At 32.4% G+C, this 13,129-nt stretch overlaps 1 protein-coding gene and 1 long non-coding RNA gene across 2 annotated transcripts in view; one reads left to right on the top strand and one right to left on the bottom strand.

Annotated features, from left to right (window-relative positions):
• The window catches only part of LOC115209448 (neuronal acetylcholine receptor subunit beta-4-like), an 81,711-nt gene extending 81,314 nt beyond the window's left edge, over window positions 1-397 (top strand). Inside the window, exon 4 of the mRNA XM_036500964.1 lies at window positions 1-397. This exon is cut by the window's left edge and continues 371 nt beyond it. Coding sequence (XP_036356857.1) covers window positions 1-264 — 264 coding nt within the window. The 3' untranslated portion in view covers window positions 265-397.
• LOC118762442 overlaps window positions 1-7,671 on the bottom strand; it is a 19,323-nt gene extending 11,652 nt beyond the window's left edge. The window contains exons 1-2 of the long non-coding RNA XR_004998194.1: window positions 7,541-7,671; window positions 4,379-4,385 (exon numbers count right to left, since the gene is read on the bottom strand). This is a non-coding gene — a long non-coding RNA (uncharacterized LOC118762442). The remainder of the gene's footprint in view (window positions 1-4,378; window positions 4,386-7,540) is intronic.
• Between the last annotated feature and the right edge of the window lie 5,458 nt (window positions 7,672-13,129).

The raw sequence follows: 13,129 nt of genomic DNA, 5'->3' as shown, positions 1-13,129 counted from the left end.
GCCGGAGACAACGGGAGTGACCTTCCGGAGCACGATCGTCGATCATTTTTCTCAGAGGAGGCTCTCAAGTATTTGAGGCTTCTGGTTGCTAAAAGCGACGAAGAAGACAATCAAACTGCAATTATGGACGAATGGAAACAAGTGGCACTCGTCATTGACAAATTACTATTCTGGACTTTCCTATTTATAACAATCAGCACAGTCGTTGGGATTTTGGTCATTGTGCCTCTTTTGGTAACAGATGATGACGGTGCAGGTCTTTAGGATTAAGTTATAGTATGTGTGAAAATAATATTTGTTTATGGTATAACGCATTACTATTCTATTGAACGCACATAAGGTTGATATTGAAGCAAATTGTATATACATACCATACATACATATATAGATATGTAAATATATACATACACACAATATATATATAAATATATATATATATATATATACGAATATATTATGTATGTATATACATACATATGTATGTATATATATACATATATATGCATATACGTATATATATGTATATATACATACATATATATAGATACATATGTATGTATATATATATACATATATACATAAGTAATTATACATATGCATGCAAAACTGTAAACTCTATGCATGCATTATATGAACTTTCATATACGCGATACATATACAAGATAAATATATTGTATATATATATATATTATATATATATATATATATATATATATATATATACATATATATATGCATATACATACGTACATCTATATATCTATATCTATCTATCTCTCTATATATGTTAAATATATATATATATATGTACATATGCAAAATATGCATCCATACACCAACATACTCACACATGCACACGCACACACATACACATATGTTCATTAACTGTAAGCGTATGTTTATGCATATATGTGTATATATGTATATATATCGAATCATATGCAATTATATGTGTACGTTTACTGTGACAAAAATATATGCCTTTACATCCATATATCACAAATACCTACATACTAACATCTATCAATGTATATATATATATATATAATATATATATATATATATATATATATATATATACAAGCACACATACTTTTCAATATATGTATATATGCATACAAATATATACATATATATACACCTACATTAGTATATATATACATAAATGTATATATACTAATGTATATGTATATATATATATATATATAGCATTGCGTAATACGGACATACACACACTCACAACTATAAGGTAGTGGATATTGAAAAATATTTGAAAATAATTATTTGGTAATACTAACTAAAGAGGAGTAAAATGTCTGAATGAAAATCACTTTTTTTCATTCTGGAAATCATTCCGCCAATCATTTTCCACAATCTCGTGACGTTTCGACGCGTAAAATCGTAGATTATCACTTTTGCATCCGGTATCAGCTGTATATACTATAATTGTAGATATTACCGTAAACACAAATATCAGATTTTTGTCTTTTTTTGTTTTCAATAACAAAAGCGGCATGGAGTCTAAAAACAATGTAAATAACGAAAAATTATATGCAACCAATGTAAGTAATTATCCCATCAATAATATCTTTTGGGACGAAACTCGCAATTAAATAATAAAATGCATGAGAATGAATCATGAAAAATTGTAAAAAAAACATAATACTATACAGCTCAGACGATAATAAATTAAAGTGTGTGAAGAAAATAAAGAAACATTCAGAACAACATAAGTCTGGCAACTAGAACAGTAGTATTAATTACTACAGTCTGTGCTATACCAAAAATTATATCTATGAATATATATATTAAAAATGGAAATATTGGAATATGGGAAATATAGTTTGAGCCTTGAGATAACAACCTGGATCTGCTAGAAGCATTACAATATTGGAAAATCTTTATGCATTACAATAGACTCCACAAAATATACACAACTCCCCTAACATTTTCAACCTTGGTATCTCTATATTATACATTCTTCAATGCATTACACTGGACAACAATAATCTTTCTACGTTTTTACTTTATACTGTATGCAGCATTGTATTACATGAACTACTTCCACTACACCGTTCTATATACTGAAATGCACACGAGTTATATATGTAACTTCCAGTACTTGTAACTTTTAACGACGTTACACTTAAATCCTTCCATATATTTCTTGTATAAATCTCGTTAACACAGTTAGTTAACAAGAAGAATAGGCGCTAAATAACTTCCAGTTACAACACAGCAAAACTGCCAGACAAACAGCAATAAAGTTACAACTTAGCAAAACTGAAACTAAAAAATAAAAAAAAAACGAAAATTTTCAATTTAAACGGTGATCATCTTACTGAAACACTCTAGCATCAACTGACTGATGATAAATTTCAAAACACAAATATATTATCAAGGAAATGTGCATGAAAATAAAACAAAATAAATATCAGTCTATAAGATAAACACATATAATACATGATCAACAAAGGAGGGAGACTGAAGCAGTAAGAAAATCACCAACCTTAATAATTAGTGCAAAATATAAACAGTGTTGAGTATAGTATGGTGAAAATACACAAGCTTATAACACGAGCAATGGTTATAAATATGCAAAAGGAAAAAGAAAAAAAGAAGAGAATGAGTCAATCAAAACAATAATTAACACATGAATGACGATAATGATAATGATGATGATGACGACGACGATAACGATGGCAGTGACTACTACCACAAGGACAACAAAATCAACAACAAGAGCAACTATAATAATTGTAATAACAAGAATATTTTCAGTATATTTTCCATAAGGGTCCTTTTCATTAATGGAAAATGTGCCAGAATGAGGCTACGGAATATATGTATATAAACGTGTATATATGTGTGTATAAACGGGCATAGAAAATATATTATGTATATTAAGACATCAGAAGCTGAAAAATTCTAGAAATACAGATAAATCGTAATGTATAAATACATGCGTATATCCATACGTGTATATATGTGCGTGTGTGTATATGTGTGTGTGCATATGTGGCTGTGTTTGTATATATATATGTACATATACATACATACATATATATATATATGTACATATATACATATATGTCTGTGTATGTGAGTGCGTACATATATAAGTATATATATATATATGTGTGTGTGTGTGTGTGTGTGTGTGTGTGTGTGTGTGTGTGTGTGTGAGTGTGTGTGTGCGTGTGTGTGCGTGTATGTATGCATATATATTCACACACACACATATGCATATGTTAGATTATAAACACTGAATATATTACAAAGCGTTATAATCTAAACTGTGTCCTCGTGAAGCTTATCTGCATGTTCCCTATAATGAAATATATGTATGTAGATGTTTTATTTGCAATAATATATACAGAGCATTTAAAATTTGTGTGGAACCCTATTTGCAGAGTAATTACAAATTAAAACAAAGAGTGGAAAATATTTGGTATATATTTAATTCCATGTTACACGTGTTTCATTGCAGTGTAGCAAACACGAAGGTACAAATGTAGAAGACACACTTATATATAATCTACTAATGTATTCTTCAGACGAAGAATGGTACGTGATTAGATTTGAATAATAATACACCATTTTTTGACACTTTGTCCGAAGTATTACATATAGGAGATTCTATAAATGTACCATCATTCATGTATACCACTGTAACTCTTATCCTATAATAAAACACCTGTAACTTGGAATTAAAATTAGAGTTTTTCAGTCTTCTGTTATAAATATAAATATATATATATATAATATATATATATAATATATATATATATATAATATATATATATATATATATATATACATATATATATATATGCATATACATCATATACATACCTATACATACATATACATACATATACATACATTTACATACATATACATATATATATATATATAATATATATATATATATATATATATATATATATATATATATATGTATATATTATATATATTTATATATATAATTGAAAAAATTGGACACACACGACAGATGCCTAAACGCAAACTTGGAAATACGTATAATACTACTATTGGCTAGCAGAGGGTAAATCTGAAGGTGGGCGAGGTTTATACCGTACTCTACTGCGTTCGTAACAGAATGCACCATCACTATATATATATATATATATATATATATATATATATACATGCATACATACAGGTAATGTTTGTTGCCACTTCAACATGGCTGTTCTGTTCGAACGGACATTAGGATCTATAAGTTCTGCGCTGGTTCTTTGAAGGGTCTTACATTCCATGTAATCGGAAATGGAGACTATCTCTTCGTTATCAGCCTTGTGTGACTTTGGTGGGTTAGAGCTTACCTTTCATTTCTCATTTATCCTTTACTTACTTAGCACCTGGCCCCTATGGTATTCTAGAACCAACAGATGAGAGGATGTTTTTATATGGCTCTGTTGTTGTCTGTAATATTTTTTCACTCAATTTCTCTAGCTTTGCTGCTTTCAAAGTCGCGAAATTGCCACTCTTACTTACCCGTGCAAAGCAACTGAACTTTCTAGCCTGTATCCCCAATCTAATCGCTATGTTTCGTTTCTCACTCCAGAATGGAGTACATCTCCGGAATAGATGTTTGGTTTATAGTGTCTACGAAACTTTGAATGTCACCTGTCCACGTATTGTAAATAGTTACATTTATGCTCATCACATACCCGTACATACATGACCCAAAGTTGAGAACAATATGATTTTTGTATTCTGTCGCTCGAAGTTTAGCGGAGCAAGCCAATAGGTAGATGTGTGGTGCTTCAACGCATTATAAGTTTTTATATTAGGCAAATAATTCCATATACCCTTCCGCGGTTAAAAGAACAAATGAAATAAAGGTAGATTAGGACAATTTGTAACATTATTTTGAAGATAATGGTAGACGCGTCTGATTTCGGAGAAACTGATGTAAGTCACCCATTTGTACGTTCTCGGAATTAGCAATCTCACAAAGATCTTTCCGTCGTCCGAAAACTGTTCTTTAGCGAGCAATGCTTTAAAATTAGCATCACTTGAAAAATTGCCGTTATTGCTTATTATTTGTTAAAATATAAATGTCCACTGGATCTACTTAAGCAATTATATTTAATTTATCATTTGTTTACCGTTTATTAGCGATCGTTTTAAAATTTAAAGAAAAATTCCCGCTATCATCGAGTGTGCAAACAGAGCTGTTCCGTACCAGTTCTTGTTGCAGAAGTTGAAATCTGAACCAGATTAAATTAATAGTAAATTTTAAAACAATTTAAAGACAATAAGAAAAGTATTTTTCTAAACGGCAAACATTTCCTCAACACTGGTTAATGAGTAAGGTATCAAAATATTCGAAAGACACATGCTTACAACAATACATACATTTTCATGGAAGCATCTCCAAGACGTCGGTAAACGTCTATACACGATGATGTCAATAATGATAATTATAATAATAACAACAACAACAACAACAACAACAATGATAATAACAATGATAATAATAATAATAATAATAATAATAATAATAATAATAATAATAATAATAATAATAATAATAATAATAATAACGTATAGAAGGTGGTAGAGGCCTTATACAGCTGGGAAACTACAATAAAATAACCACCATAGGACTGCAAAAATATCTACTTCAGAAGGAAGGAAAACTGATACAAATAGCGGCAAAACACGAGCAAAACAAAAAACTGTTCTCAGTATTTAAGGAAGCTAAAAAATACAAACAAGAAATCATACCACCTAATAAATATGAAGAAGAAGAAGATGAAACAACAAAAGCTATAAAACAAATGAAATCCAAACTAAACATAAAACAGCAACGAACCATGGTAAAACGATGGCAAGAAAAGCCCCTTCATGGTAAATACTGGACTAAACTAAACGCAAAAGAAATAGACAAAGAAAAACCCCAGCAATGGTTGAGAAGCTCAGGACTCAAAGCAGAGACAGAGGGATTTTTAATTGCAGCACACGACCAAAGCTTCCCCACCAGAAATTACCAAAAACATGTAATGAAAAGAAATATAACAAGTAACTGCAGAATATGTGGAGATGGACAAGAAACAATAAATCATATTATCTCTGGCTGCCCAGTCCTGGCTAAGAAAGAATATATTCACAGACATGACAGAGTTGGAACCTACATACACTGGAAGCTATGCCAACATTATGGAATAACAACAGAAAAAAATGGTATAGGCACACACCAGAAAAGGTCACAGAAAACGAGAAAGCAACCATACTCTGGGATATGTCGATACACACAGATATAGAAATTAAGGCCAGCAGACCAGATATAGTTGTCAGAGAAGAAAAAAAAATGCTTTCTAATTGATGTATCAATACTGGCAGATGACAACGTGTCTCTAAAAGAAATGGAGAAACTTTCAAAATACAAAGACCTGGAAATAGAGGTAACCAGAATGTGGAATCTAAAAACAGAAACAATTCCTATCATAGTAGGTGCATTAGGCATGATAAAAAAATATTCAGACAAATACATAACAAAAACACCAGGACTTACAAACACATATAACATACAGAAAATTGCACTACTAGGCACTGCACACATCCTACACAAAACACTTTCCATGCAATAACCATCAGAGCATCACAACAAATCACAGCACATACCCAAGGCACACAGATCTGCGCTCGGTAGTGAAGTGAAAGCATGCTATAAAAATAAAACTACTGAATAATAATAATAATAATAAAGATTTCATTTATTTGCCACCAGGGCGAAGGATGAAGGAGATAATACAAAGACAGACATAAAGTGTTGGAGTTTACTTATAGTGCAATGACAAAATAACTGAATAAATAACAAAAAAAAGCTAGTATACACGGTGTATAATGAAAAGGAAGGAAGATATACATTATATACAAAAGCTAGAAAAAAACAGGCAGTGATGATAGAGATGCAGCCCTTATGATACATAATGTCCTTTAAGGATAATCGAGGAACCCCACTATTCGAGATTTCCCTGAACACCAAGAGCAAGTGCCCTCTCCAATTCCCTCTCTCCGACTCACAGGTCTACACTCAGAGAGGTACCATCCACTCTTGCCATTTTCGCAACTGTCACACACCTCACAATAAACTTTCACGAGGACAACACTTCTCTCTCCACCATCAGTTTCATTTCTAAGTGAACCTTGAAGAATTCAATGAGAGATCTGCTAAGGAAGAATGTGTCTGTCGTCAAGCCTTTCAGCCTTGTCCACCAACGACCCTCCTTCGCCACAGCCACCAGGCAATGGAAAACTGCTTTGCCTACCCGATTGAAGGAGGGCGGCGAGGATAATCATAATGACAAAAATAATTTATAAAGATTGAAGAAATTCTTCACGAAGGTAAATAGAGAATAAGAAGCGCGCGATGCGATTTGTAATAGATTGCTTATTTAACGGTTTGGAGCGTTAATTAAACAATCTATTTCAAATCGTAACGCGCTCTGCTGATTGTCTAACAGCACCACTACCACCAACAACAACAACAACAGTAACAAAGTACAAGGCTTAGAATTTTGGACGGAAGTGTTATTTGATCGCATCGACCCCAGTGCACAACCAGTACTTATTTCATCGACCCCGGAAGAATGAAAACCATCCTCGACCTCGGTGGAATTTGAACTTAGATAGTAAAGACGTATAAAATGCCGCCAAGCATTTTGTTTGTCATTTTAACTATTCTTCCATTTTACCTGGAATTCTTTTGAGAAAGGTCTAGTAGCTTACATCAGCTGGTACTTATTATATCGCCCACGAAACAATGAAGGGCGTGTCGACCTTGACGGCATTGGAAGACGGTGGACGTATTTTAATTAGAAAAACCCAATATTTTCAAAACTATAGCACCAACTAAGTGGCTCGTGCATTACGAAACATATGCGAACGTTCTAAAATTCTATTCTCATTGGAATAAATATTATCCTGATGAGTCTCTTAAGAATTCCGAGAGCTTTATGGTTACCATAAACGTAAAATAACAATAATGATGTTTATGATCGTGTTCATGATGACGATGATGATAATAATGTTGATGATGATGATGATGATGATGATGATGGTGGTGATAATGATGATGATGATAAGACAAGGATTATAAGACACGGAACAAGATCGATATCTAAAATAACAAATACAATACGTCAGAGCGATAACGATAATAAAAGAGGCAGTAACATACTGACATATGGAATTGCATGAGAAATAACAATAGTACCAGCAGGAACAATAACACCCAGGTTAACAACGATACGAACGAAAACACTCTGCTAGTGCAACGGCTATATATTTACCATTTGAATTTTACAAGCATAATTTAAACGAGGGAGGATGTGCTCGCCCTTGTTCTTCAAAGATAAGCAACAATTTATTAATTGTAATACAACGTGAGATTAAGACTAAAACACAGACATGGAATTCAATGGCTTCCGACGTTGCATCGAAACTGTGTAAATATTCCTGTTGGATTCCAAATGTTAAATGTTAAATGCCCCTACTCTGAGAAAATCTACAAAGCTTATACATGCACTAACCCCGCATATGGATTTGTGCATTTAAAAATGAAAAATATATATATGATTTTTGAATTTATCTCTCTATATACATATACACACATGTATATGTATATATATATATATACACATATTCATGCACCGTTGTATATATATGTAAGTATATATATATATATAATATATATATATATATATAGTTATATATATATATATATATATTATATATATATATATATAATATATATATATATATATATTATATATATATATATATATTATATATAGTTATATATATACATACGTATGCATACATGATGGGCACCTATTGTATCATATATAAATATGAAGTCGTTATTATTCATCTTTGCAAATGTAGGCGTGAGCAAGCGTTCTCGCGTGCAAGTGGAAACCAGGGCATTTGCATCGCTGACTTGTGCGTAAAAAACTGTCTAGCTATATTCCTTAAAGGGGCCATATTCGTGGGAGTAAAGTGACATCGTGTACGGGCAACGCAGATAAAAGTGGTGAGAGCAAAATGCGTATGGGTGATTACGCCGATTTGTTGAACATCGTCATTTGTTCGCTCCCACTGGAGTAGGTCCTTTAATGGGTATAAATATTAACGGAAAAGATATATTGTGCTTACGAGATACTGTCTCATGTTTATCAATTATAGATAGTAGACGACATATAAATTTATCAACAAACGCAAGAGAATGTAAATATTTTATGTTTGTTTCGTTACCCATGTTTTATATTTGCTCTGTATATTATAGTTATCGTTTTACTGTTAGCAGTCTGTTAACCAAATTGATGACTTAATGAGAAAGTAAAAAAACAAATGCTGATCGGTTGTTAACTGTGACACGCCGTGTTAAATATTGATATAAAATGTAACGAATGAAACAAGTTGTAGCTTGTGTAACAACCAGAAATTAATAAAAAATCATTTATCTTGACATTTTGCTCATTCCGGTCGTCATAATAGAGCCTGACTAATAACGCCATTACTCTCTTCTAACAACAGCGTACAAACATATAGGAGTTTGATTCAAGTGATGATTTGCTTCATTGGCATCGTGAACTAGCCACCTACATTACGGTGCTATTCAATAATACCACTATTTGTAACTTTGACAAAAGGTTTTCATTAAATTAATCAACACAATCATTTGATATATTGCTTTATAGATTCTAAAATGATAAAAGCAAAATTGATATCGATAGCATTTGAAATCAGTACTTCAAAGTGTGTAAATACGTAGAACAAGTACTACCATCTACCGCTTTCTCGATTCTACTGCCCACCATACTTTTGCTATATTTTATCCGGTACTAAACCGATTTTGTCAATCTACCATCATTCTACCAAACATGAATAATAGCAGCAATAAAGATATCTCCCAGAATTTACTCACTCTTTAAAACCTTACTGGACGAATTGTAAAATGGAACCGACGTTTTTAAACTTAATGAAAAAATATATGAATGAAATGGAATGTATAAACGAAATATTCAATATAATGAACAGAAAATGTTATGACGATCTATAAATGGTTACAATGACACATTTACGATGTGTGTTTGTCTATGTTTGTTTATGCGTGTTTTGTATTTGTGAGTGTGTATGCATATGTTTGAGTGTGTGTGAGGTCGCCCTCGGTCAGGGTTAACCATGTATTTGTTTGTATGCAGAGCCCTGGGCAAATTTCATATTGTGGAAACAAGTGATTTTTCATGAGTGTAAATTTCTTTTCTGTACGATACTGATGTTGTCCAAGGAGATATCACAGCAAGAAAATTCCGGATCAACTCTCTTCATGTCTCTTCTCTGATGGCCTAACAACTCTGCCAATATTCAGCGCTTGATTGAATTCCTTAGATTTGTCAATGATGGTTTATTCCGTATAACTTCACATATACCTCATAGTTGTTGGAAACAGTCGCTAAACAGGTGGCATTTGCCTTTGGAACGACACGATATTCCTAAAACTTCTCACTACTGCAGTTACATATAATTATAATTATAATTTATTATCTAGTTCAAGCCTGTAATTTTGAGGGGAGGGGGTTAGTCGACACCATCGACATCAGTACTTGACAGGTACTTAGTAACAAAGTTGGCCTCGGTGCGATTTGAACTGAAAATGTAAAGTTGTGTCAAAAATACATGGAGACATTTTTATTACAACAATTTAACGGATTCTGCCAGATCGCCGCCCTTTGTTCCAATTTTAACCAAAAAGTCAGTTTCTTTTTACTGGTGACATAAGTTAGTCGATAACATTAGCCCAAGTATTAGATTGTTTCTTTATTTTATTTTATTGACAAGGAAAAGTTGAAAGTCTAAGTTAATCTCAACAGAGTTTGAACTCAGAAACAATATCGCAAGACATTTCTTCTGTTGTTCATGCGAATCTACCAATCCAGGTGGAAGTCGGTGGACGGATATACCCGAGTGAATGTACCATAGTAATTGACTGGTATTTATTTTATCACTCCTCAGAAGTATGAATGAAAAATAATTCTCGGCAGTATTTGAACTCAAAAGAGGAAAAGAAATAGAAGCTTATATTTTTCATAGTTACATGGTACATTCGATTTCCAATCAATCCAATTTAAATGGGAACCCTTTCATCCCATTCCATTCTGAAAAGGAGTCGATATGTATATGAAGAATTTTACATTGAAAATCGAAAGTGGGGCAGTAATGCTTCAAAGTGTCATGTAGATAAAATTATCAAAAAAGACGATAAAAAAATAAAAATGAAAATCAATTCATGCAAATCAAAATAGCCACCCATTCCAAACATCATCCAAAATGTTGGTATCTTATCGATTTATTTATAAACATCTATAGATCAATGTTAACAGAGAGTGAATGTTATGCGGGTAGGAATAAAGTGTTTTTTGATAAATCATGGAATAAATTCGTTCTGTCGTTCTCTGAGAGATTCCAGTGTGCAGTGGTCAACTGAAAAGAAGACATTTGAAATTTAGATTACTAGTAGGTAAAGGTATAAGCTTATGGATGTTGATAAATATTAATTAGCATCTGAATCACAAGAAAAAGATTTTAGAATGCCCTGTATCAAAGTACATAAAAGACAAATCCACTGTATCTGCACGCTGTACAATCTGCAACATAGAAAGAGCGATTGTGTAGCACATCTGATAAATGAATACAATAAATTAGCCCAGGCAAAATGTATCGGAAGATATGTTGTGGAAGTGTTTGGCCATAGTAAAAAAGGACAGATATGTGGCATGAACATAAGTTTCCCGGTATTATTGTGCTAACGCATATAAAAATTGAAAGATGTTTTTACATAAAAGCATCTTGTGATAAGGAATTAAAGGAAATGAATGTAGAGAATATTGAATAACTAACACTAGGGAATTTAGCATTCGGATTCATTTAATTGCAAAGAATTGCCACCAAGTCAAGGGAAGTGTTGCGAAGGAATGGTGGATAAGGAACAGTCATACAATGCAATCGATGTAATCGATTACAAAACTTTTGTAGAAATGTGGGACAAGCTCTACAAGTTTAAGATTAAGGTATTGCTTTGCTGAAGGCTGTACACTGACTTCAAATTTCGGGCATCCGCGTAAATATCTAAAATATTAATATTCATCACGCTGCATTTGAAATTAAATGCATACTTTTAAAAAATTACATTTGCATACTTCTTAAAATATACAGAATACATACTGGAGTCAAGTCATTCAAATGTCTATCATTGTGGCAATTTATGTAAAATACACATGGCTAAAATGGTGGCAAATGACCAAGAGCATGAAGTAAGACATACATACACACAAAAAAATATATATATATAACAAACTATCCGTCAAAACATTTGGTCTTGTGCTTCTATAGCAAACAGTTAGTATCCTCTAGAGCTCGTAAACTTCAGTTTAGTGTACAAATCTCCAGCTACAAGCTTAGCAACACCATTAAGCGTAATAATTGTTATCGTGCTGGTATCGAAGAAACGATTTCGATTCCTGTTTGTGTTCTTGGACATCATTTCGTCGTCCTCCAGTCCATTCAGCTAAAAGTGTGTCATGTCTGCAGCTAGTGGCAACTCACAGAATATTAGCTATGATAGTGCAAATACTAGATGTCAACGGCCCTTGATATTTAGAAGTCGGATATACTAAAGTGTGCTTCTTGGACGGGAACATGTCCGTCCTCTAGACTTATTCCTCTTGCACTGCATAAAACTACGATGTTAGGCGTTTTATGGCTTTCACGTTGAATTTATTAGATTTAACATTGCCTTTAATCTTTTCTGATTTCATAATGAATCCAGTTGACAGATGTTGATTGGTCGAATTAGTAGAATTATTAAAGCTGATGGTATATGTTCCAGGCTCCATGAACTAAGTATCACACATATAGTGACCACTTGTACCAACACTAGGAAGCAATGAAAAATTGACTATTGTTCTGTCTTTAAACTCATTATTTAGATATTCAAACAGTTCAGTATACTCTAAGTTTATGACCATTGCGGTATTACTCTGCCTTGATATAAATGCCAGACACCTTCAACATGGATGGCAATAGATCAAAA

This window comes from Octopus sinensis, linkage group LG3 (assembly GCF_006345805.1).
Source record: "Octopus sinensis linkage group LG3, ASM634580v1, whole genome shotgun sequence".
In the NCBI taxonomy this organism is placed as follows: Eukaryota; Metazoa; Mollusca; class Cephalopoda; order Octopoda; family Octopodidae; genus Octopus; species Octopus sinensis.
The sequence above is the reverse complement of the archived record's forward strand: the minus strand, read 5'-3'. Positions and strand labels throughout refer to the sequence as shown.